Source organism: Carassius gibelio, chromosome B8 (assembly GCF_023724105.1).
Source record: "Carassius gibelio isolate Cgi1373 ecotype wild population from Czech Republic chromosome B8, carGib1.2-hapl.c, whole genome shotgun sequence".
Lineage (NCBI taxonomy): Eukaryota > Metazoa > Chordata > Actinopteri > Cypriniformes > Cyprinidae > Carassius > Carassius gibelio.
Genome location: NC_068403.1, coordinates 13,451,177 through 13,478,091, shown reverse-complemented (window position 1 = coordinate 13,478,091; position 26,915 = coordinate 13,451,177). Strand labels below are relative to the sequence as shown.

The following is a 26,915-nucleotide window of genomic DNA, read 5'->3' as shown; positions in this document are numbered from 1 at the left end:
AAAAATGCATCCTTTTCAAAATAGGTTTTGAAAAACATGAGGGTTGAGTAAATCATATCAGGTTTTTTTTTTTTTTTTGTAAATTTAAATCCCATAATATGCAGGTCATTCTATTCGTTGTTGTCCGTTATCATTCTTAGTAAGGTTAAGAGGAATACGTTTCTCAAAACATATTCAACAAGGACAGGTAATGTTATATACAAATTTGAATGTATTTTCTCAAGGTTAAACTCTCAGATTCAACATAATATAGTAAATATGAGTTGTGTTCGTCAAGAACTGTTTTAAAATAAGGTCTTAAAAGCGACAGATTACGTTATATGCACCGTTAGGACAGTTCTCGTGCAACTTCCTCTGCGTGCAGGTGCTTGCCTTTAAGCCCCGCCCACCGCTGATGCTGCTGCTGGCCGTTAACCGGACAGTCGAATATAATAATTTGTGCTCCATTGAGGCTTGAGTGATATTACATTCTTATAAACTAGCATCTGTTTTCTATCCGCATTCGACAGTTTGTTCCTCTCCTGCATACGTTTTTGCGCAATCACCCCTTCCGCCTTTGAGAGAGTCGGAGCTTTTGAAGCGCTCCAGCAACATAAGGACGAATCGAAAGGTTACAGTAACCGAGCTGAAGGACTATCGAGTAAAAGCACCGGCAACGGCTCGGAAGACGCGTAACTTAGATATAGATTGCCATGACAGACTGTGGCGGGGATTTGAAGCTGGAGGTGAAACAGGCCAGCAAAGAGTTTAAAGAGAGCGAAAACGTTGCCGAGAAATACTCCGCGATGACGGGCACGAACATGAACGTCGGAGAGCTGTCCGCCGCATTCACTGCGGTCCCGACACACAAATCCATGAAAAAGGTAAGAGAGACGTGTCTTTTCTACAGCTAGCTGTTTATGGGTCAAACACACATTATGTTTGTCCTGAAAACATCGCACTTGGGACATGTTGCCCAGTTTACCGTGATCATTAGGAAAGATTATCCCCGGCGAGAGTTGACCTAGAGGTGTGCTGGAGCCTATTAGAGTCACGTGACGCATTTTCCAAGCGTTTCTTTAGTTCTTTTCTCGCCGCATCCAGTTATTTTCTCTGAGCTGCTCTGACTGTCACCGACCTTCGTCCACTGCAGTTCACAAACTGTCAAACGCTGGAATCTAACATATAGCCTAAAGGAAAAGCGAAATATCTTTTCAGCCTATAAATTTCTTTAGATTTCCTAGAAAGAAAGAAAAATGACCTAGAATTGCATGTAGGACAACTGACAGTGACAGAGCACTTCATTGCGAAGACCAAAGAGTGAAGATGCAGCATAGATAGATAGATAGATAGATAGATAGATAGATAGATAGATAGATAGATGATTGATTGACTCTGGAAAGGAAAGATGATCCAGTCCAGATTGTGAAAATGTATTCAGTGTGGCCCTCTAAATTGTGTGTGTGTGTGTGAGTGGGTGGTAAAAGAGGCACACTACTCTGCCCACTTGCTCATCAAGTTGTCAGCTGGTTATACAACAGAGCCAAGGGGTGTTCTTCTGCTTCTCTTCAGCTGCATTACACTCAGCGCCAAATCTAATTCAGTGTTGACATTCACATTTACTCTTTAATATTTACGAAATCGGATTTCGGACAGTGTGTAATTAAGTATTCATATAAATCTATCAATAGCAACATTTTGCATACTGAAAAAAATGGGTGTAGGATTTACTTTAAAACAATTTTCCCTAGTATGTACACAGATGCTTACAGAGAACTGACAAGAAACACATACAGTCAAGCATCAAATTTTTTAAGTAGAAAGACTGAAATGGTATTTTCTTGTAAAATCTTCTCCAATAATTTCTGAAATTATTTTTAATCATTTAATCATTCTTTGTGTTTATCTGGTATAAAAAGCCTAACATAATGTGTTCACCTCACAAATCTCCTCATAAGAGCTGGAGTCTATTGAGACATGCTCAGTGGTTGAGTACAGCATGCATTCATCTATTTCCCCCTCTGATCTTGTGTATTCCCTCTTTTGAAAAGGTGCTGGCAGTGCTTCTCCCTAGTAATCACAGTTTTTGTGTAATCATATCCTTTTCTCATCACAGTTTAAGGGTGTGAGAAAGTTTCTCCTTCTACCTCTTCTAGCTTTGTCCCTCTGTGAGCAGGAGGCTCTGATAACATTGTGAAAGTAAGTTGCATTGAGCTGAGAAATATGACACATGTACTGAGTCACTCAGTAAACATTTTCTCCTGTTTCTCGGGCCGAGAATTGGCATGGGGCCGCTGTCCGGCCCTACCTGCTGAGAGCCCTCACTGACCTTGAGCTCTCCTTATTGTGTTTTCTCATCAAACATTCAGCCTGTCATTTAGGTTTAGTAGGAGATCTTAGATCTATTCCTCTTATGTGTACTTTGACTCACAATGTCTCTTTATGGTACATCCATCATAATGAAATGACTCCTTTTGTTTCAGATTTCTTGCTTGTTATGCATAATGGACATAGTTATGGAGATAAGATCTGATTTCTGGAAATGTTCAGGGTTGCAGGTCCAGTTCTACTGAATGGATGCTTTGAGAGTTTGAACCGCTGTTCCTGCTTCAGTGCTTGAGCTGCCATTAGGATCTCTTTACCCCGAGCAGTCATCTGAGAGAGCTTAGATCGCGTTTCATTTATTCACGTTAGACCATTGGCACTTCAGAGCCCAGTTATTTAATTCTCTCAAGTGGTCTGAGCAGAGCGATTATTTTTGACTTGGTTGAGCAGATTGCTGTTATGTCTTTAAACAGTTTTTCAGAAGTTTCACATTCTCAGCCAAATCATGTTAGGCCTATTGTTAATAATCAGCCTTGTTAATGATAAAACTCTGTCACAGTCTGGTCATCATTAGACTATGTGAGTTGTGAATAATATCAGGACTTTTTGGTACACGGTTTTGTAGGGTTGTTCATTAAGTGTGTTTTTATTTTATTTTATTAAATAGTAAAAATGTAATGATTAATGGTAATTTATCAAGCAGCCTGTGTAAAATTCTTCAAAAAAAGTATATATTTTTTTGCCATCAGAGTAATGGTCAAATCTTTAGTTTGCTGCTGTATATATAGTAGGGCTGTCGGTCGATTACATTTTTTTATCTAATTAATCACAAACTAAATTTGACTGTGAAAATACCCAAGAATATTTTAAAAAATGAGAAAGTATCAAGAAGACATTACAAATCGTAGCTTTAAAAAGAAATATTTGATTTGATTTAACAAAATTTATTATACATATACATTTAGGCTATGGCCAAACATAAACTATGGAACATGAAAGAAGATCATCTGAGAAACGTCTCAGTATTTTTTATTCATTCAATAAAAGTCGTTGATTGGTATTTTTTTTAATGAAATTATACTTTAAATATTAAACTAAATCTGCCAGCAGGTGGCAGTACATGTGTTCATGTACTTTTGTTCAAACGGCTGATTGTTTCAGGAATAAAGTAAATGGCTCTCTTTATGAATCTACCTTTGAATCATTGGTTCACACGATTCATTCAAAACGCAGATTCATTCAGAAACTAACCATCGCTGTGTTGCTCGGAGACATGCAACAATTCTGCTATGGCTTTAAAGGTAATATGTTCCCTGCAAAATGGAGCAAAAAACATCATATTTTATTTAAAATATAACAATATCAACTTCTTATTTTCTGAACTGTTGTATAAAATCAAATTTAAACTCATTAAAGAAACAGCACTTGTGTGATATTGCTTACCTTGCCCATGTGATAGGCTATCACTTTTCGTGATATAAATGGGTCATAATCTATGTAGGGTGCCTTGTGTTGTCCTGTACATAAATAACTAATTTGCCATGATAACTTACAAATGACTATGAAAGAGTGTTACATTAGGCTTAGTTTTTATATTCATAGCAAAAGCATCACTTGGCTCTTTAGATACAGTTTCTACAGTTTTGCTATGTCACATGCACTGCTCGTTAAATTTGAATGATAGTAGAATACTGTCAAGTCATAAAATTCTAACATTTTGTTCTCCTATTAATATTTTGTTAAATAAGAGATTACTCAATTTGACTGTATTGATTATTTGGTAATTAAAACACAATTTTTAATCTTATTTAATAAAAAAGAAGAGTTTGTCCATGTCCCTTGAATGGTTGTTCACCCCTGTCATATTGGTGAATCCACCCCTTTAAGAAAAGGCCATCCCCCTTAGTGACATCAGGACAACAGATTTTTTTGTTGTTGTTGTTTCTTCAATGGCGAGAATTTAAATGGGTTATGTGAATAAGATGGTGACTTTTAAATTGACAAATTTTCTCTGTCTGAGTTTGTTTACTTGCTTTGGCAAAGCTTAAAGGGTTAGTTCACCCAGATAGCAAAATTATGTAATTAATAACTTACCCTCATGTTGTTCCAAACCTGTAAGATCTCTCTTTGGAACACAGTTTAAGATATTTTAGATGTAGTCCGAGAGCTCTCAGTCCTTCCATTGAAGCTGTGTGATCGGTATACTGTCCGTGTCCAGAAAGGTAAGAAAAACATCTTCAAAGTAGTCCATGTGACATCAGAGGGTCAGTTAGAATTTTTTGAAGCATCGAAAATAAATTTTGGTCCAAAAATAGCAAAAACTACGACTTTATTCAGCATTGTCTTCTCTTCCGTGTCTTTTGTAAGAGAGAGTTCAAAACAAAGCAGTCTGGATATCCGGTGCACGAACAAATCATTCGATGTAACTGGATCTTTTTGAACCAGTTAACCAAATCGAACTGAATTGTTTTAAACGGTTCGCGTCTCCAATATGCATTATTCCACAAATGATTTAAGCTGTTAACTTTTTTAATGTGGCACTCCCTCTGAGTTCAAATAAACCAATGTCCCGGAGTAATTCATTTACTCAAACAGTACACTGACTGAACTGCTGTGTAGAGAGAACTGAAGATGAACACCGAGCCGAGCCAGATAACCAACAACAGACTGACTTGTTCTCGAGTCAATCAATGTCCGATCTGCCCCATACTTCACGTTTGATAGGTCTTCTGTCCTGAACAAACACCCATGCCCAATTTCAGTTATAGTCATAGCGCCACCTGCTGGCAACATGAAGTTACATGTTTATCATTGTTATGGACTCCTAGGAACATATTAAAAAGCTCAACAAGTGTTAAATATGCTGGCAACATTCTAGAAGCATGCTAAAACATGCTTGCAACACTTAGCTAAGTGTTGAAGCATTCTATTAATGCAGTGAAACAGAACATTACTGTAACTAGTGCATACAATTTCCAGTCTGCTTCAAACTTCACATTTGATTAGAGTCCTGGCCTGAATTTACATCTACATGCTCATATTTGGTTATAGTTATAGCGCCACCTACTGGCAACAGGAAGTGACATGTCTCACACTGTTATGCACTATTAGCAACACAGTAAAATATGCCATTGTGTGCTAAACATGCTAGAAATATTCTAAAACATGCTAGCAACACTTACTTAGTGCTAATGCATGCTATTAATACTATGAACCAGGAAGTTGTTGTAACTCATGCATACAATGCCCAATCTGCCCCAAACTTAATAAGAGTCCTGGCCTGAACACATCTAAAGTCCAATATTAAATTATAATTATAGCGCCACTGCTGGCAACAGAGAATTACTTGTTTTACACTAACTTAAACATGCAATGTCTGATCTGCCCTGAACCTCACATGTTTTATAAGGGTGCTTTCACATCTCTAATTCGGTTCATTTGGTCCGAACCAAGGGCAAACAATTATACATTGTAGTATTTTTCAGCTTTTTTGGTTCCTTTTCACACCACACTGATTACTTTGGTCCAAACCAGTTGAAACGAACCAAAATGCAGTCACATGACAACGTCCACATCACTCATTGGCCATGACGTATTTCCTAAACTGCTTTTCGATTGGTCAGAATTTACGTGCGGGAAAATTCCAACATAAGAGGGAAAGCCAGCAAACAACACGGAGACAACACAACTATGGAGAGACGACTGCACGGGCTGGTTTTGTCCCTGGCCATAATCTATTACATTGTTTGTATACACCACAACATGCAAAAAATACATTTTTATAATGAAGCACAGATGCGGCTTGAAAACTACGTTCTAATGCACTGCAAACGGCGAGCGGGCATCGCTTGTAACTTAAAGCGGAGGCATGCATTAATTTTTCTTAACTCTGACATGCTCATGGTCATCAGACCAAATTTCTATGAGGTTCCGCACCTCCTCACTACTCCAAGTTTGTCCACGAGCTGCCATGCTAAAGTGCAAACTGTCAACAAACACTTCCTCATCCCATAATGCACAGCGCAGCTGACTACGGCAGCTGGTTTAGTCCAAAAATGATCAGTACTTTTTGCAGTTGGGTCTGTTCGAGGTCGGATCACGTTCTCATCACAAACGGATCGCTCCAGAGTTAGTTTGAAAGCGTACCGAGACCACCTCTTCAAGCAGGTCTCGGTGTGCTTGTTTTGTCCGCTTTTGGTGTGCACCCAAGTGCGATTGCTGCTTTCACACCTGACCAAACGAACCGCACCAAAGGGGGAAACGAACTCTGGTACGATTCAACCGAACTAAATGAGGCAGGTGTGAAAGCATCCTAAGAGTTCTGGCATTAACAGATCTTAATGATTTATAGTCATAGCTATGCTTTATAGTCATAGCGCCACCTGCTGGCAACAGGAAATTACTTGTTTTACACTAACTCAACTGCCTCACAAACTAGGGTCAGTTCAGCACTGGATTTGCTACTGAAAGAGGGATCGATACCAACGCTTCAGAATGATCGTGAATAGCAATGTGGTAGTTAAAAATTGCATTTGGAAGCAATATGTGAGGTCAGATACATGGTCACCGTAACACGCAAGCATGAGCTCTTGAAGGGTCCGTCCTCTTCTTAGATGGGAGCAGGGTTGCCAGGTTTTCGCAACAAAACCCTCCTGCAGACATGAAAAGCGACCTGCAACAACAGTGTACTAGTAGCCCAATTTCGCAAAAGAAAACCGCAGACTTGTCAAGTGTCAACACTGGAAGGGAGGCAGGAGCACCAGCTCATTTTCATTTAAAGGGGACATACACATAAACAGAGCGTTTTAGCTCATACCCTAAAAGTAGAAATTTCAAGAAGCTTTAAAAAAAATATCTGTGGGATATTTTGAGAAAAAATATTGCATACACACTCTGGGGACATCAGAGAACAATTTAAAATATTATATCAATGCATTTAAGGTGCCTTTAAATGAAAACCCAATCCCTTGTGGAGTGCAGTAGAGTTCTTTGTTTTTGTTGACAAGTATGTGGAGTGTAGTGACCTCGGCCTGGGATTAGAGATTGTGGCTGAAAGCCAGACTGGTTACATTAGGACTACAGCAGGAATTGGCAGAATCATGGTAAACAGCTCAACAGCGTCTGCTGGCCCAGTACTGCCTGTCTGTTTCCACCATGATGGATCACTGTGAGCTCAGCTGTAAAGCGGAACAGTCAATGAACAGGATGGATTTCTTCTTCTTCTATTCTTAGTCAGATCTCGGAATAGAGTTAACCGACGTGACCTATAGTGGATGCTTTAGGGGTTTACAGAAACATGGTTTAATTCCCTCCAGATCCCTGTTTTATTAGCCGCCCTGAATGAACTCTGCAGGAGAGTCTGTTTCTGAAGGCACTGGGAGAACCAGTTGGATTAAAACAAATACACCCTTCCTTTAGTATTCCTGAAACATTTAGTCACCACAAACAGACGGGCTGACGGCCCTCATGGTGGTTGCAAGGAACGGTAGATTACAGAAAGAGAGGGAGAGCAAAAGTAGGCTGGCCGGGTTTGTGAGTGGTTGATATATTGGTTCCATTGTCACCTCCCATACCCTCGTGTCCGCTGTAAGAACTCCACGCAGAAACTTCCCCCTACACCCACCAGTGTGTAAAACTACACTGGTGAAACACCAGTGGTAACAATACACAGGCACACAGGCCAGAGGCAGCCGGCACAGACAGGGACCATGAACCATGGCTATGACTTTCCCAGGGTAAGTGCCACGTTACTCTCTCTTCCATCCTCTACAGCAGCACACAGCAAAAAGAGCTCTGAGTTTTGTTGGTGACTTTTGACTGACTGTATATATTTTTATTTACATAAAGTCTTTATATTGAGAGACTGAAAGAACTGTATTTCTGAAAGAAAAAAAAGAACTATACTTCTGAAATTAAATATATCAATATAATAAAACAAAATGTTTTTTTTATTAATTAAAAGAAAAGTATAGAATGTATACTATATATAAGTTAAATTATAAATATATATTTGTTTTTAGAAAAAAAAATATAAATATATTTTAAAGTTTATAATATTATTCAATATTTATAAATGTTATTTTATTATGTTCTATTATATTATAGATTACATAACATTAATAAAAACAAAGATAATAAAAAAATTGGGAAAAATATATAAAAATAGATCTACATGTATATTTCTTATTATGTATATATACATCTATTCTACATTTTTGTTTATATTTTGAATTGACCTTAAAAAGGTCATTATCTGTGATCAAGTCAACTGATTGGGTAGAAATCACACATCAAAATCATTTACATTAGACTCTGTGGAGGTTATTGATATGTAGCGCTCACAATGTGTCAGTGGACTTAAAGAATCTAGGAAATGTTTGAAGTTCTCTGTTCTTCCTCTGAGTAGGAAGTTTTGAGACATCATGTGCTGGTTTTTCAGGGACTTCAGGACTAAAATAGACTTGAGAAATACTACTCAAATATGAAGGTGAAGTCATAAGTCTGACTCTGTCAAGCAGAGATATATACATCTGCCACAGTCAAACTTTTAAGTTAAAGTCAGTTATGTCTTTTGACCCTTACATGTGACTTTCCTGCTAACACTGGTTGGGGCAGTTAAAGCTGTGGTTTAACATAATCCACAGCCTTCTAGATTATTACAGCACATTGTCAGAGTGTTAAAAAAGAATACAGTATGATTCAATAATTTAAGTGACAGTGTAATCAGCGAAATGAGCTGGAAGTGATGTTACTGCTTATGGCTTCATCACAGTCCATAGCTTTCTTTGTGTCTCTGTCTCTCAACTGAAGAATTATACTCTACTCTCTGATCATAACTGTCCAGTTATTTCAAGCACTTTAAGTTCAAAGCTTTGCCTCGGGGTCACAATACCGCCTCACAATGGCATTTTATTATCACTCCAATTTCCTTGAAACGTCAGCTGTGTGTTTTGTCAACTTCACTGGCATCTCCTGCAGTTTTGTGTCCAAACATACCTAACTCAGGACTTGGATGCTGTCTGGCAAATCACAAGTTAGATAACAGATAAACTGATGGTGTTAAAGCAGTGCTACAGGAGAAGCTGAGCATTTTCTGGGACTGGAAAGTAAATTGTTGACTGTTTTGAGTAAAGCAAGTGTGTCGTGGATCACTGCTTATCAAACTGAAATCTGAAGACATGTGAAGTTAAGTATATGGAGCAGTTTTGGAAAAGATCTCAACAGAACATTTTATATAATACTTCTATTCGGCCAGGATACATTAAATTGATTAAACTTAACAGTAAGGACATTAATAATTTGTGATAAATTCATAAATGTTTCTTGAGCAGAAATTCAGCATATTAGAATGATTTCTGAAGGATAATGTGACACTGATGACTGGAGTAATAATTCAAAATTCAGCTTTGCTTTCAAAGGAATAATTTTTTAATACATTCAAATACAAAACAGACTTCTTAAAAAATTAAATAATAATAATAATACAATATATTTTTATATTATGACCCCAAAGTAGTGTATTTAAAAAATATTATATACAGTACAGACCAAAAGTTTGGAAACATTAGTATTTTTAATGTTTTTGAAATAAGTTTCTTCTGTTCATCAAGTCTGCATTTATTTGATCAAAAATACAAAAAAAAAAACTGTAATATTGTGAAATATTATTACAACTTAAAATAATAGTTTTCTATTTGGATATACTTTAAATAAATAATTTATTCCTGTGATTCATTATTCACTATGAGTGTTGGAAACAGTTCTGCTGTCTAATATATTTGATGAATAAAAGGATAAAAAGAACTGCATTTATTCAAAAAATAATATATTTTCTTTACTATCACTTTTTATCAATGCTGAATAAAAGTATTGATTTTATATATTAAAAAAAAAGAAAATAAAAAAAATTACTGACCCCAAATTACTGACCAGTAGTGTATTGTTATTACAAAATATTTATATTTTAAAAACATTTTTATTTATTTTTATTTTTACTTTTTATTCATCAGAGTATCCTAAAAAAGTATCACGTTCTGAAAAAATATTAAGCAGCAGAACTGTTTCCAACTTTGATAATGAATCATCATATTAGAATGATTTCTAAAGGATCATGTGATAATGATCCTAAAAATTCAGCTTTGCATCACAGAAATAAATGATAAAGTATAATAAATTTAAAAACAATTATTTTAAATTGTAATAATATGTCACAATATAAATTTTTTTTCTTTCAAAAACATAGTAATGTTTCAAAAACATTTGGTCTGTACTGCATATTTTATAATTTAAAACTAAAAGAAATTTCAAATACATCCCCTGAGCTGTGAAAGAGCTGCTAAAAAGTTTCTTCTGTGTCTTTTCACGTTGTCTATATTTCACAGTAGGAATTGTGATGGCAGCTGTGTTTTGTAAGGGTGAGGGATCCGCTGTTTGCTTGGAAAACGTATCAGATTCACGAGTGCTATTGAACTGTCCAGAATCCTTTCCTAAAGATTGGCAGATAGACTGTCATCAGATGCATTAAAGAAATCTCCTGTTTTCATATACCACACAGACAGAGGTTCTGTCCTCTCTATCTGTCTGTGGTGCGCTTAGACAGTAAATATAATTAGATGCTTGGATTATTTGACTGCTTATAACCGCACACAAACACACACACACACACACACACACACACACAGAGAGACACACGCATAATCAGATAAATATCACTTGTTAAGGTCACTGGTTAGAGGTTACCTATTTTTCTTTGGTTAAGTCGTGCCATAAGATGATATAATGATTCTAGAGTGATAGCAAGCATTTTGTTTGCTTGTGACAGATGCAAATGTGTACATCTTGTGGTTACATATCAAACCAAGTGTTTTGTTTGCTGAAGCACAGTCATATTGCATTTCACAGTAAATCTGGGTCTGCAGATGCTTTACAGCTGAGCCGCTGGTGATCTGTGTCTGTAGATGAGACATCTGTTTCTGAAAGAAACATAAATCAGCTCTAAAAAAGGAGTGCAGTCAGGAGCAGAGCTCTGCTTCTGTGATTTACCTGCACATTATTGTGTAAAGCTAATAGTGTACCACAAAACCCATCCCAGAAACCCTGACCATCCTCCCTTCCTTTTCAGACATATGATCACTCCTACATGAAGTGTTATGTGACACAGTGATGAATCTGTCTTCATGGGGTATTTTTATACGGAGGTTTACATTTTCAGCTTTTATTTCTTTGCTTAATCAATTTAATGACCCCATAAAATTAAAAGTGAAATGAATTTAGTCCATGTGCTAGCTTTGAGATTGACTTATATGCAAATGTATTCCCAACTTAATTTATAAATGTCAATTATTTTTCTTTCATGTCAGTTTCTGTCTGGAAACATTACAGTCAATAAATATTAGCTTGGTTATATCAAACACTCAATATAATTTGTTCTAGATCATTAGTCGTGATGTTTTGGAGCCTTTGAAGTCAGTTTCCTTAAAAGGTGGATTTCTACATTAAACACTGACTGGGCATAATGCTTTTGGCGAAATACGACAAAACCGCAAATAAAATTGCATTTGAGTTTACTGCAGAAAATAACAGTCACAATCCCCCATGTCACTTGTACTTCCATAGTGCCTTCGCCTTGAGATCTCTAACGGTCAGGTTAATTAACAGTCAGGTTAATCTGCATTCTCCACAAAACACGATCACACACACAGCACACACATCAAAAGCAGCAGCAGCACACAGTCTTCATCAGCCTGCAAGCATATATCCCATGAATATTTAAAGTTTTGCATTATTAAAATGACTGAAATGGAACTGAAATCCCCTGATGAGATCCGTTCCCCACATCTGCTATGTAATTGTAAAATATTTCAATACAGCAGTGAGCAGATGCTATTTATAGTGTCCTTTTGGGCTATGTTAAGACTCTACATGTTTGAAGCTGTGCTGTTCCTTAGAGTATTTAATCTTCAGTAGTGATGTTTTAAAGCTATATCCACATAGTTTGTTTGATTCATTTTTAATTATTTGAAATCAAGCCTTAAAGTTCTGAAATGACAAATATAAGGAGAGACTGATGCTGTTTGCATTTTTAAGGTATAAATGTATTTTAAATGGAACCTGAGGGGCTTCAATCCACAATTTTTATTTTGGCTGAACTATTCCTTCGACTACATGCAAATGTGCTGCTCACATGTTCATGTCTCTGTCTCTCCCCCATCCTCTCTTTTTCCATACCTCCATCTTACTGTAGCAGATTCAGTTTGCCAACCAAGAGGAAAAACAGGAGTTCAGCAAGTTCCCTACAAAAACCGGCCGTCGCTCCCTGTCCCGCTCCATCTCTCAGTCCTCCACGGACAGCTACAGCTCAGGTCAGACCCTCATCCACCCTTACTCCAAGCCAAGCACTGACACGTCAATGAAGTTCTGTAGTTCAGAAGAACAAAAACACAAATAGTGCGAAGCATTAAATGCACAGAACAGATCTAGCAGTACATTACTTGCTTACCAATGGATCCTCTGCAGTGAATGGGTGCCGTCAGAATGAGAATCTAAACAGCTGATAAAAACATCACAATAATCAACAAGTAATCCCCATGACTCCTGTCCATCAGTAAATATCTTGTGAGGTGAAAAGCTATGTGTTTGTAAGAAATGAGTCCATAATTAAGAATTTAACTTTACATTGTAAATATGAGTGAAAATGTCGAGAAGAGAAATATGCAATCAGGCATCGTTTACAGGTGAAAACAAGCATTATTATGGATTATAGACTCTATTTTGCCCAGAAGTAACAAGTAAAAGCTCTTTTAAAAACAAACATGCAACTTTTCACTTAACAAGACATTAATTGTTGGTCTGAAGTTGTGTGCAGTGTTTCTAGAATATTGTGATTTTTTTATCAGCTGTTTGAACTCTTAACTCTCAATTCTGATGGCACCCATTCACTGCAGCGGATCCATGGATGAGCAAGTGAGTTATTGCACGATTTCCAAATCTGTTCCCATTAAGAAATAAACCAATCTACATCTTGGATTGCCTGAGGGTGAGTACATTTTCATTTTTGGATGAACTTTTCCTGTAAGAAATCAATGTGGCCTTAAAATTGCTTATTTCTTGTTCATGCTAGTTTTGTGTGTTGTGTAATATAATCCTAGGTTAGCTTAAAGTGAGAACTATATAGACTTTTGGTAGAACTGGCACTGGATCAGACAAATTCACACTCCTAAATCACTCGTAGCACCAACAAAAGTGAGGGATAAACATTCCTGAAACTGAATTGCAAAATAAGTTAATAAGATCAGGGTATTTTTTTTACAAACATGAATTAATGCATGTATTGGTGTTAACTCCACTAATATGTGCGTCTGTGCTCTTGTAGCGGCCTCGTACACTGACAGTTCGGATGATGAGACATCTCCTCGTGAGAAAAGCCAGGTCAACTCAAAGGGCAGCAGTGACTTCTGCATCAAAAACATCAAGCAGGCTGAGTTTGGACGGCGGGAGATCGAGATCGCTGAGCAAGGTTAGCAGACTCAGCTTTTATGCTTAGTAGTCTGTAACGGGTTATCTTCACACCTGTGCTTAGTGGGAACTTTCTTGTTTCTGTTTGATAGGTCAAGATGGTTTGCGTACATAACAATTACAGCATTGATTCTCAACTGGTTTGTCCTGTTTTGTCAAGTTTAAATAATTAATGTTATTGGTTTAGTAAAGAATTGTTGGCTCAGGATATCTGTTGAACACAATTTTAGGTGTGTGTACAATACAGTGAGTGCTGTCAAATGAACAAGGTTTGGTAACAGCTGCTGCTGTCAGGAACAGTCATCGTTCTCCATTTAATTGAATGGTTTCATCTTTTTAATTGGGTTAAGATCTCAATGCCAGCTACGCAATACATATATACTTAAAGGAATAGTGCACTCAGTAAGGAAAAGCATATCATCATAATTTAGTTATTTCAAGTCCATATGACTTTCTTCAGCAGAACACAAAAGCAGACATTTTAGACCGCTTTTCAATGTAAGTAAAAAGAATGTGAAATAAGTCTCCTGAAGTTTTGTTTTAAAAAGACAGAAATGTCTTGAGTTCAACTCACTGACTCTGTGATCCAGAAATAATCAGTTAATAAGAGCAAAGCTACTTGGAATATTGTGCGTGATTCATGTAGACCATTATAGTGATGCTTTTGTGTACATTTTGGAAGCATGAAAACATTCTACATTAAATACAAGGTTCTGTTTTGAAACCTCAAATCGTAGGTTCTAATTCAGTCTGATATAATCACATCATTATTTAAATAGCACAGCTGATTGGTTTCTTTTCACATCAGCAGCCAATGAGCTTGAAGATTCAGATACTTGGATAGTGCCTGCTGTAGCAGTTGCAGCATGCTTCAGAAACCCTCCACCTTCCCCAGCTCCACCTGTATAGATCTGCTATGGGATAGTTTCGTATATGTTATGTGTGCAGAAGCAGTTTTTCCTACATGCTCTCAGCTGCATGTCTTTGGATGTATTCTGTACTTGCTCTGCCACAGCAGTGTAGAAGATCTAATCCTCCAAGACAAAACGCATCCACACTGCCATATTACCCTGCTAAACTCTCAGAGAGCTGTCATCATGACAGAACTGTATTTGCATTGAGTTTTCAGAATCATACAGATCTCAAACAACATGAGTGTTAACAAATGCTAACAGAAGTTTCATTTGCGGCTGAACTATTCCTTTATTATTACTATTCCTTCCTTTTTTTCACTTTCACTTTCACTTTCAATGTTTCCCTATTTTTCATGCAACAAGGTTTGTGGTTGTTTTCCGGGACTTGGTTTGATCTCTGTTTCAGACTCTAGACTCCATAATTAAAGAAGTTGTCTCATCTCCAAACTGTTGTCTCTGTCACGTCCACAGATATGTCTGCCCTTATTTCCCTGCGGAAGCGAGCTCAGGGGGAGAAACCCCTTGCTGGGGCTAAAGTGGTTGGATGCACCCACATCACTGCACAGACTGCAGTAGGTTCTACTCAGGGCTTCACTAATTCAAAGACGCATACTTCTACAGCTAGTCTTTAACTCTAACACAAAATATTTACACATTTCTATGGTTTGTTTGGATGAACAATAAAGTTAGCTTACTTAAATACTAAAATTACGGTCTGTGACGATAGCCTTGCAGTTACTGCACTTGACGTACTGCACAACTGCGTTAACCATGACCCGCAGAAAAAATACTGAAATTACCAGCTGACAAGACCAGTATATTTTGACCAGGACTGCGTTTCCCAAAAGCATCATAAGCTAAAGTACATAGAAGACCCACTGAAACCAATGGAGCTACAATCAACTTAGGCTTACGAAGCTTTTGGGAAATGCAGCCCAGGGTAATATATTGAATAAGTTAATTTTGAGTAAATATGATTTAAAATCAATGTTCATTTAAATTTAGTATATATCTTAACTGTTTTTAATAAATTGTGTTCTATATTGTCTATTAATTGGATACCCCATTCCCTATAAGTATGTATTGTTAGGAGTTCAGTGTTGTCACTGTTGACTAAAACTATTCTAAATATTTATATTAATTTAAAAAGCTGAAAGAAAAAATATAGATACATTTCTATTTAAAAATAAGATTAAAACATAAACTTTTTGTAAAATTTGTAAAATTAAATTAAATAAGTTAAAGCACTAAAGTTATTATGACTAAAACGTAAATAAAAAAATGTTAAAAGAAATATATTTTTAAAATGTAAAACAAAAATACAAAAGAGTATTACAAATGTACTAAAACAAACACTAAACAAAAATTCAAATGAAAACAACTAAATATAAAATATTAAAATAAGAGTTCAAATATTAATAAATGCTATAAAATGATATGAATAATACTAAAATAGCCTGTACTGGCTTTATCACTAAAAGACCCAGCTAATTATTATTTTTTTAATATCAATAACCTTAGTTACTTTTAGTACAACAGAGTTTTTATTTTCAATGTGTATTTGCTTACGTGTGTTCATATATTAGTATGAATAAATGTAAATACACACTTTGTTACTCTTAGTTTGCTTTCCTTATACTTTTTGATATGCTGTGCTGCTTTCTTTCAGGTCCTGATCGAGACACTTGTGGCACTGGGAGCTCAGTGTCGCTGGACTGCCTGTAACATTTACTCCACTCAGAATGAAGTGGCTGCAGCTTTGGCAGAGAGCGGTAAACAGCCCTCTAAACAACTTACTGTTGTCTGAACTACCAATTCCAACCTGGCCTGATATTCTGGACTCACTTTTCATTTATTTTGTGCCCTTTAAAGGTGTTTCGGTTTTTGCCTGGAAAGGTGAATCAGAAGATGACTTCTGGTGGTGCATTGATCGCTGTGTCAACATGGAAGGCTGGCAGGCAAACATGGTATATATAATGTTCTGCACTAAATATCTAGTGATATTAAAGCTGACTCAGTGGGCAGTGTCTGTTTACACTGAGTGCAAATAATCAACCTTGCTGGCAAAGATTCATTTCAATAACTGTACCCAACATTTACCCATTACTCAAACTGCATATTTCTTCTGTTTACACTTTAAGCAAAGAGCATAATTCTATTGCTGGTTTGTACTTAGTGTAAGCAAGATGCTAACTGTTGCTGTTTACACTTTGTGAAAACATATCTACCACTATTTACAATATTTCAGTTGAATTTCATTTGCCGCTGCCAAATCAGTATTTATTCATCTTCAAAACAATTATCAGGATCTTTGTATGTTTGCAGATGAGTAATCGTCATACATTTTCTCTCAGATCCTAGATGATGGGGGCGATCTGACCCACTGGGTGTATAAGAAGTATCCAAGTGTCTTTAAGAAAGTACGTGGGATCGTGGAGGAGAGCGTTACAGGTGTACACAGGTAAGGGAGAACTCTAGGACTTTTTTTTAATGTGTATCTTGAATGCAGTTTTGCTTTAGAAAAAAACATCTGCCAAGTGCATACATTTTATTTGTATCTTATTCATATATTTTGTTATCCACACCAAAAACCTAACACAATGACACAAATCTTTGTAGTCATGTATATTCTATTATTAATCTGAATATGATTTAAATAATGAGATTAATCAAAACTTTATATTTTAATTAATTGAAATGTGTCTGAAATGTGTCATCAAATGTGTCTGTTTTTGTTCATTCTGTTAGGCTGTACCAACTCTCTAAAGCTGGCAAGCTTTGCGTCCCCGCTATGAATGTCAATGATTCTGTCACCAAGCAGAAGTTTGATAATCTGTACTGCTGCAGGGAGTCCATCTTGGATGGGTAAGACACCTGCAATGCTGAGATATGCCTTTTTAAATATATTTGTGTATATATATGTAGTTTATCTTCCTCTGACCTCTTACCAAGTATAAATAAAGCTCATATAAGGAGGAGTATAATCACGGTTGACTTCATCTTTCTTCTTAGTCTGAAGAGGACGACAGATGTGATGTTTGGTGGGAAGCAGGTGGTGGTTTGTGGTTATGGAGAGGTAAGTCCACATCTGCACTTTTGCAAAATGCCCCAAAGATAATCTTCATAATGCAAAAAATAATCTCAAAATTGCCAGACCTTATTTACTACAAGCACAGATATTTTCAGAACATTTCTGTGTTTTATTTTCATTCTTGTATTGATTCTGACGTAGGTGGGAAAAGGTTGTTGTTCAGCTCTGAAAGCGCTTGGAGCCATTGTGTGTGTGACAGAGATTGACCCTATATGTGCTCTTCAAGCTTGGTAAGATAAACACACCCACAAAAATGAGCTACATTTCAACCAAACACCATGTGCTGTATATTAGTACTATATATAATATTATAGTATTTAATAATATTTTGAATTGGCTTTAATTTTATATTTTTAGTTTAGGTTTGAGCAATTTTTTTGTGATTTTGTCATTTTTAATTGCTTTATAAAATATATTTTTATGTCAGTTAAATGCATATTACCCATATTAGCCAAACACATGGCCGTGGGAAGTATTTACACAGGAAGTCTGTGAACAAGCCGATGTGCTTATTCATTTGTTTCTATCTCCCTCACAGTATGGACGGCTTCAGAGTGGTGAAGCTGAATGAGGTGGTTCGCCAAATGGACATGGTGATCACCTGCACAGGTACGTCTGGTTACAGTCGCTCGCTTCCACTTTCAAATCCATTTCCTCTATTCCATGCGGCTTTTAGCAGCAACACAACACATCCTCCCAGATGCCCTTGCATTGAGTTGCTGTGAAACAGTTCACCCTTTGACAGCTGTAGGAGTCTGTACTCTGTAGTCTGGGAAAAATAAGTATTGCTCAGCAAAAGATAAAGTATTTGTTTAAAACACAGTAAAGAGATATTGAGGTTTAGATCAGTTATGCATGGTCTCTGCTAGTCAAAGGCACAGCTTTGTAATAAATGCCAGTTTTATTTAAGTGTTGTTTTTATTAGTATGCACAAATAATGTGTATTGAGGTTTCCTGTCTGTTTCTATAGGGAACAAAAATGTGGTGACCAGGGAGCACTTGGATCGAATGAAGAACGGCTGTATTGTGTGTAACATGGGCCATTCCAACACTGAGATTGATGTGGTGAGTGAGTCTCAATCTTTAACGGGTGAAAATATTTTTGTGTTATTTATGAGGAGGTGCCATTTGCTCCTGCTGTAGTGTACTTTATTGGTGAATTTAGTCCAGGGAAAATTCTTTGTAGGTGTTCCATGAGTAGCAGGCACACTTAATTAACCTGAAAGCCTCTTAGCAGCATGTTTCCGATGACAAAGTGGTGTTCATAGTGAAGGCATTTGCGTGTGTGTGTGGTTTAACGTTGCAGGTTTATCAGTCTGTACTGTACAGAAGTGAAAGCGAGTCTTAGTTTGTGTGCGCTCATGTGTGTCTGTTGTTTCTCTGTTCCAGGCGAGTCTGAGGACTCCAGAGCTCACCTGGGAAAGGGTGCGCTCACAGGTCGACCACGTCATCTGGCCTGACGGGAAACGAGTGATTTTACTGGCAGAGGTCTTTCCTTCTTCTCTTTTTTTCATGAATGAGTGCCAGTTATATGATGGATGGAGTCTACTTTTTATGCAACAATAGACATATTTGTCACATTTGTATGGCAGTCTGAGTTTAAGACTGCTTAATGTTATTTAAACACAAAGAAACAAAACAGTGCAGGATGTGTCCTGAACAAGTCGAGACGAGCAAGTTGTTAGGCACAATACAATGCCGAATTTAGTTGTTTTCACTGTTATAGCACAAATTGTGGCATTAAAGCTGCGGTAGGGAACTTTTGACGCTCTAGCGGTTAATAAACAGAACTGCTTGCGTCTTGCGGAAGAACATTGTAGCCGGATCTACTTCTCTCTGTTTATGTCTATGAAGAATCACAAAGGTACTGGGTTACTCCGCCACGGTACCCCTGAAGCAATCTAAAATAGTCCGAATATAAACACTTATCATAGGTGCACCCTAGTGATTCAGGACAAGCTAAAAACACGGTTTGGAAAATGGATTCATGGTGTACTCGCTTATTATATACATTTTTCTACATTGTGAACACAAACAAAGTTACGGACCGCAGCTCTGATTGGTTGATTTCTTACCGGGAGTGGATGAATTTCTGCAAATGGCAATAGGACCACTGGGAGGAGCCAGAGGAGCTTGATTTTTTTTTTTACAGATTATCTGTCTCATATTCTACTGTCAGGACATAATGACAGGTTTAACAAATATGTAAAAACTATATTTTTACAAAAGTTACCTACTGCAGCTTTAATATATTAATGTACATGTGTGATCATATATGTGTGCATAATATATGTATAATTTTTTGCTTTTTATCATGTATATTAAAAAATACACAGTCAAATAATATATAGTTATATTTTATATAATAACATTTACAAGTTTGGTGTCAGTAAGATTTTTTTTTTCAATAAATCTGTATTTATATTCAGCAATGATGCATTACATTGATCAAAATCTACTCTAAATAAGTTTATAATGTTACAATATATATATTTTTTTACAAAAATATATAGCAGCAATACTGTTTTCAGCAGTGTTAATAAGAAGTGATTTTTGAGTGCCGAATCAGCGTTAAATTAATAAAATGATTTTTGAAGCATCATGTGACAATTAATCCTGGAGTAATGGCTGATGAAAATTCAGCTTTGCCAGTACAGGAATTTTAAATTACATTCACATATTTTTTTTTTAAAATAATATTTCACAATATTACAGTTTTCACAGTAATTTTGATCAAATAAATGCAGTTTTGCTGAGCACTAGAGATGTCCTTTTTCAAAGACATAAAAAAATCCTACTGTCCTTAAATTTTGAACAGGAGTATATGTTTTTAAAAAATATAATATTCGTCTTTTTTCCTTTTTTTACACAGCTTATGGACTTGATGCTATGTATAGTCATATGTTTTGGTTTGCATTAAAGTTCCAAAAAAGGGAAAAAAATTATCAAATAAAAATAAGAATTTAATTTTTAATCCAAAAGAGGTGTTTCCATGTGATTATATAATATCTAAAACATTTTCTGCTGTCAATCAATCCCAAACTAAACATCTGTTAGGGAAAAATAAGGCTTTTCATGAATCAATATATATATATTTTTTCCCTAACAGATGTTTAGTTTGTGTGCTCTCCTGGTGGATCACAGTAAATCTCAGTCATTTGTGTGCTGTTTTTAGGGCCGGCTCTTGAACCTGAGCTGCTCAACAGTCCCCTCATTTGTGCTATCAATCACAGCCACAACCCAGGTAATTTAACCTGTCACGATTTGAGTTTTAGCTGAAGTGCGTCTGTACCCTTTGTACAGATGAAATTTTATCCAGTTATGTAAGTAGTTCTGAGTACTGTTGCACAGCTGTATGATTTTTATGCCCGATTTAACATCTCTAATCGCAGGCTGTTGTGCGCTTTATTTTAATGTTAGGCTTTGGCCCTGATAGAGCTGTATAATGCACCAGAAAGTCGCTACAAACAGGATGTCTACCTGCTTCCCAAGAAGATGGGTAAGAACCAATCACTACTGCAACTCAAATTAAGCAGTCATGTGCATTAACTGTGATAAATCATGTCTGTGTGTGTTTCAGATGAATATGTGGCCAGCTTGCACCTACCCAATTTCGATGCACATCTTACAGAGCTGTCAGATGAACAGGCCAAATATATGGGCCTGAATAAGAACGGACCCTTTAAACCAAATTACTACAGGTATGAGAGAGGCTTTAAAGCACCCCATATTAATTATGACTGATAGTTTATGTACAATATACATATTTGAACTGTTATGTACATCATTCTCATCAAATACCTGAGAATAAAATGTTTGGTCACTTACTGCCCTCTGCTGGATGTCTATAAAGACTCACAAAAATAATTTTTCAGAAATCTTTGATTAATAGAAAGTTCAAAGTTGAAATCTTCGGTAACATAATGATGTCTTTACTGTCATTTTGATAAATTGGATCCTTACTGAATAAAAAAATCTTAATGACACCAGATTTTTGAATGGTAGTGTAACTCATAACAATCAATGAAAACAAACAATTTCATATTGTGAACATTCTTCATACCAGACTGAACAGTTTTCTGTTGTTATACTTACAGATATTAGTGTGACTGAATGGATTCAGCCTTCGTCAAAGATGGAGAGACCTGCATTAACCAGTGAAGCATAAGATTTATTTTCTATTAATATACATTTCTTAAAACAAAACTTGATTTTACTGAATGTTATTCTTATTTAATAGTGTTACTAATGTCCAGTGACAACATATACGTTCATGTCACTTTTAGGCTTATGTGCATTGTTAGAATTCATGTAATATAGCATTTGTTGTAAATCATTATTTAACCTAAAATATGAAAAGGACCACTGTATATGGTTTTAAAAATGTGCCAAATATTGGTTATAGTTACTGATCAAATAAGATAATTGATGATTATTACTATGCTTTGTTTTTACATGGTTATTCTATTCACCCAAGGTTATGCTATACTCAATTGTTCATGACAAAAAGTTTTTTGTGGCTTTTTAATATTAAAATGTTAGCCTCAGCATAATATTCCTGATTTATAGCTCTTACATAAGAAAATATAAAAGCTTTTTTTGACTGAATGTACTGTGTGTATTACTGATAAAAGCTAGATTGTTCTGGCAATATGATACACACCACTGTGTGCAGAAACTTCCGTGACCAGGCAGCACATGCTGCTAAATATACCCCACTTGGGGGATTTTATGGATTCTTTTCCCTTTCACGTTCTCACACACTTCCATCATCTCTGTGGCCTTTTACAAATTCTGCTATTAAAATAAAATAGACCATTATATGTTATTTAGGCCAGGCTTTGAAGAAAATAAATGTAACCACAGTTGAAAATAGATTTTGGGATATTCTGTGAGACTTTTGCAGAATATTATTGACCCCCAACATACCCACACATAGCCACAAAAAGCACACATATCTAGATTACCATCTCTAGGGGACTGCAAATGTCTTAAGCAAATATCACTGTGAATGCTGTCATTTGAATATTTGCCTCATCTGCACTTTGTGATTTACCTTTGCATACATCATTTGTTAGATATGTGATGTCATCGAATCCCTGCATTAAAGATCTTGCTGTCACAATATGCTTTTTGACTCATATTTATGCTATTAATATCACAAACGTTTTACTATCATTGTGTAGGAAGCTTATTACATTTTATGTAAACACCAATGCAACAATATTGCTTTTTACGATAAGAGATTAGCCACAAAGGAATCTGGGCGGGAAAATGTAAGAAATTAATGTTTTATACAAGACAAAAAGTGAACATCTGGTCGCCCAAAAAAGACAATTCGTTCTCGAGCCTATTCAGCTGGCCTATTTTAAACTGTAGGCTAAAATGTAAAATCATTCAAATATATAAAAATTAATACCAAACTACTATGATTAGTCCGTCATTGCCACCACTGAGAAATGTAACAGAAATCAAACGACAGACAAGGCTTTAACATTAACAGAACGCTTTAAATAATATACTTCCGATTATAAACACCGTAACTAGCGGTTTTAAAAGCAGTTTAAAAAAAAGGAAAAAGTAAAATTATAATTTTAAACATTGTCTAGCCCCGCCCACCTGTTGCATAGTAATCAAGGTTCTACCAGCTCATTCCGTTTCTATATTTGGAGCGCTGACGTTTCTTAGTGCGCGCCTGGAAACTTCAGGACTCAGTCAGCCTCTAAAGTTACCGCCAGAGTCGAGAGAAGGCTAGTCTTTCTGGAAGCAGCATGGGAGGTATAAAACAGTCCGTGTCGCTCAGGCTGAGGCAGTCAAAACAAGACAACTCGATCAACCTGAAGCAAAGCAGAGCTGAAGACTCCGCTCTCTGAAGCGCTAAAAGAAACTCACAAGACCTGTAAGTGACTCTTTGAGTTAACTTTTACATCTCTTTTTATGTATATTATCATTTATACATGTTGTAAATTTTCTATACAAATTAAAAGTATAGCTATCAACTTTAGGTAGACTTTGCATTATTCAGCAAGTTGTTTATAATACTTTGAGATGACAGTCAATAATATTTTATATATATTTATATTTAATTATTAATTTAAATTGTTGGATTAATACTATTAATGGTTATTATTAAATAGCTCAAGATAGATATTCCCCCTTTGTATTGCAGGTGATATTTACTATTGATAATCAAGATGTCTAAAGGTGTGTCCATTGGCATTGATCTGGGAACCACTTACTCCTGTGTGGGGGTGTTCCAGCATGGCAAGGTGGAAATCATTGCTAATGATCAAGGAAACAGAACCACTCCAAGCTACGTTGCCTTCACAGACACAGAAAGACTCATCGGAGATGCTGCCAAGAACCAGGTCGCCATGAACCCCAACAACACAGTATTTGATGCCAAACGACTGATCGGAAGGAAGTTCGATGATCCAGTGGTCCAGTCGGACATGAAGCTTTGGCCCTTCAAGGTCATCTCTGAAGACGGCAAACCAAAAGTTGAAGTTGAGTACAAAGGAAAAACCAAGACATTCTACCCTGAGGAGATCTCATCCATGCGGTCCTAGTCAAAATGAGAGAGATCGCTGAGGCCTACCTGGGTCAGAGGGTCAATAACGCCGTCATCACGGTCCCAGCATACTTTAACGACTCTCAGAGGCAAGCGACCAAAGACGCGGGGGTGATCGCCGGATTGAACGTGCTGCGAATTATCAATGAGCCCACAGCGGCTGCCATCGCCTATGGGATTGACAAGGGCAGGAGAGGAGAGAGGAACGTCCTGATCTTCGACCTGGGTGGAGGCACCTTTGATGTGTCCATCCTGACGATTGAGGACGGGATCTTTGAAGTGAAAGCCACAGCAGGAGACACTCACCTGGGTGGGGAGGACTTTGACAACCGAATGGTGAAGCACTTTGTTGAAGAGTTTAAGAGGAAGCACAAGAAGGACATCAGTCAGAATAAGAGAGCAGTGAGAAGGCTCCGCACGGCCTGCGAAAGAGCAAAAAGGACCCTTTCATCTAGCACTCAGGCCAGCATCGAGATCGATTCCCTGTTTGAAGGCATTGATTTCTATACTTCCATCACTAGGGCTCGCTTTGAAGAGCTTAACGCTGAGCTCTTCAGAGGCACGCTGGAACCAGTTGAGAAGGCTTTGGGAGATGCTAAAATGGACAAGTCCCAGATCCATGATATTGTTCTGGTTGGCGGCTCCACCAGGATCCCCAAGATCCAGAAGCTTTTGCAGGATTTCTTCAATGGCAGGGATCTCAACAAGAGCATCAACCCAGATGAGGCGGTGGCATATGGAGCAGCGGTGCAGGCCGCCATCCTGATGGGCGACACCTCGGAAAACGTTCAGGACTTGTTGCTTCTGGACGTGGCTCCTTTGTCCTTGGGTATCGAGACAGCAGGAGGAGTTATGACTGCTCTCATCAAACGCAACACCACCATCCCCACCAAGCAGACACAGATCTTCTCCACATATTCTGATAACCAGCCAGGTGTCCTGATACAGGTGTTTGAAGGTGAAAGGGCCATGACCAAAGATAACAATTTGCTCGGCAAGTTTGAACTCACTGGTATCCCACCAGCGCCACGAGGCGTACCCCAAATTGAGGTGACCTTTGACATCGATGCCAATGGCATACTAAATGTATCAGCCGTGGACAAGAGCACAGGGAAAGAGAACAAAATCACCATCACCAACGACAAAGGGCGACTGAGCAAAGAGGAAATCGAGCGGATGGTGCAGGATGCAGAAAAGTACAAAGCTGAGGATGAGGTGCAGAGAGAGAAGATTGCTGCAAAGAATGCCTTGGAGTCTTACGCCTTCAATGTGAAGAATAGTGTTGAGGATGAAAAGCTGAATGGAAAGATTATTGAAGAAGAAAGGAAGAAGGTAATTGATAAGTGTAAGGAGGTTATTACTTGGTTGGAGAACAATCAGCTGGCTGAAAAGGAAGAGTATGAGCACCATCAGAAGGAACTGGAAAGTGTGTGTAATCCAATCATCACTCGGCTCTATCAAGGAGGAGTTCCTCCTGCAGGTGGCTGTGGATTCCAAGCCCAGCCTGAACCACAGGGCCCCACCATTGAAGAGGTGGATTAAAGAGAAGAAACTGGCCTTACTACAGTGCAATATTACCTCAAGTATTAAATAAGATATGGTGGCCTTATGATACTCCAGAGCCAAGTTGCTTTATATCTTGTTTGCCAATGTGCATGAATTTAAATGTTGTAAGACAACTATCTTTCAGCTGTGTCAGCTGAGAAATTAATTAATGGAGTGGAATAAATTAATATGCAATGCTTTGTTATAATTTATTATATGTATTTATTATTTAAAAGAATAAAATAAACAAACCAACCAATCCAGTGATTTTGTTTTTTTCTCATTGAAGAAAGTAAGGTCGAAAATGCATGATGTTACACCTGCTCTACTTTTCTTTTACACTAGGTGACGTTGTTAGACAAACTAAAACTAACTTGGAAATTACTTCAAATTCAAAACATCAGATTCTTTATATTTATTTAATTGTAATATATATATACAATTATATATATACAAATATATATATATATATATATATATATATATATATATATATATAGTAGAGAGAGAATGAGACACAGAGAGAGAAACTATATTTTTAAAAATGTTTTTACTCAATGGACCCTTTCACGTTTCTGAGTTTGGATTGGAAACTATCAGGGTGAACTCCTAATAAACTAGAACACTATTTTTATTTCATTATATTATATATAATATACATGTTAGGAGACAATTGTTAGCTTGAATGCAATGTAAGTGTTTTGGCCAAAAGCGTCTGCTAAATGCATAAAATAAATTTTAAAATGTAATTATTTTCTTCATCGGCAAAAAAAAAAAAAAAACATATTCCAAAGGAGTATATAAAACAGAACGACAGAAATACAGAACGATTGATTAAGTCTGTCAGATTAGAAATATATCAAGACAGCAGCAGCAGGATAGCAAAACACAAAATATAGCCTATTGTTACAAAAACACATTCAATTCAAGAGGTTTACCATGTTTATGCGGAAATGCGTCATCGTGAAAAGGGGTC

At 36.8% G+C, this 26,915-nt stretch overlaps 2 protein-coding genes across 3 annotated transcripts; both read left to right on the top strand.

Annotated features, from left to right (window-relative positions):
* Positions 1 to 377: 377 nt before the first annotated feature.
* On the top strand, positions 378 to 22,948 carry ahcyl1 (adenosylhomocysteinase-like 1). Of its 2 annotated transcripts, none has more exons than XM_052563837.1 (17): positions 378 to 863; positions 12,551 to 12,665; positions 13,676 to 13,819; positions 15,204 to 15,304; positions 16,402 to 16,504; positions 16,605 to 16,699; positions 17,087 to 17,193; positions 17,481 to 17,597; positions 17,745 to 17,808; positions 17,965 to 18,053; positions 18,362 to 18,432; positions 18,794 to 18,888; positions 19,213 to 19,311; positions 20,999 to 21,067; positions 21,244 to 21,322; positions 21,404 to 21,524; positions 21,921 to 22,948. In XM_052563837.1, exons 1-17 carry the CDS (start codon positions 693 to 695, stop codon positions 21,925 to 21,927), a joined length of 1,647 nt encoding a protein of 548 aa, XP_052419797.1. In that variant the 5' UTR covers positions 378 to 692; the 3' UTR covers positions 21,928 to 22,948. The 2 variants fall into 2 exon arrangements, with proteins under 2 accessions (XP_052419797.1, XP_052419796.1); XM_052563836.1 differs by having other exon boundaries at positions 379 to 863; positions 12,548 to 12,665.
* Positions 22,949 to 23,543: 595 nt separating this feature from the next.
* Positions 23,544 to 26,194, top strand: hspa1b (heat shock protein family A (Hsp70) member 1B). Its single transcript, XM_052563809.1, is given in 3 exon segments — positions 23,544 to 23,722; positions 23,993 to 24,383; positions 24,386 to 26,194. Coding segments are annotated over 2 exon segments (1,917 nt in total). The 5' UTR covers positions 23,544 to 23,722; positions 23,993 to 24,017; the 3' UTR covers positions 25,937 to 26,194.
* Positions 26,195 to 26,915: the final 721 nt, after the last annotated feature.

Excerpts from the sequence above, each read along its gene's own strand:
- ahcyl1 (XM_052563836.1), top strand. The coding sequence starts at position 693 with ATGACAGACTGTGGCGGGGATTTGAAGCTGGAGGTGAAACAGGCCAGC. Across the intron at positions 18,433-18,793 it reads CATGGTGATCACCTGCACAG|GGAACAAAAATGTGGTGACC; the intron begins GTACGTCTGGTT and ends CTGTTTCTATAG. Across the intron at positions 21,323-21,403 it reads CCTGCTTCCCAAGAAGATGG|ATGAATATGTGGCCAGCTTG; the intron begins GTAAGAACCAAT and ends TGTGTGTTTCAG.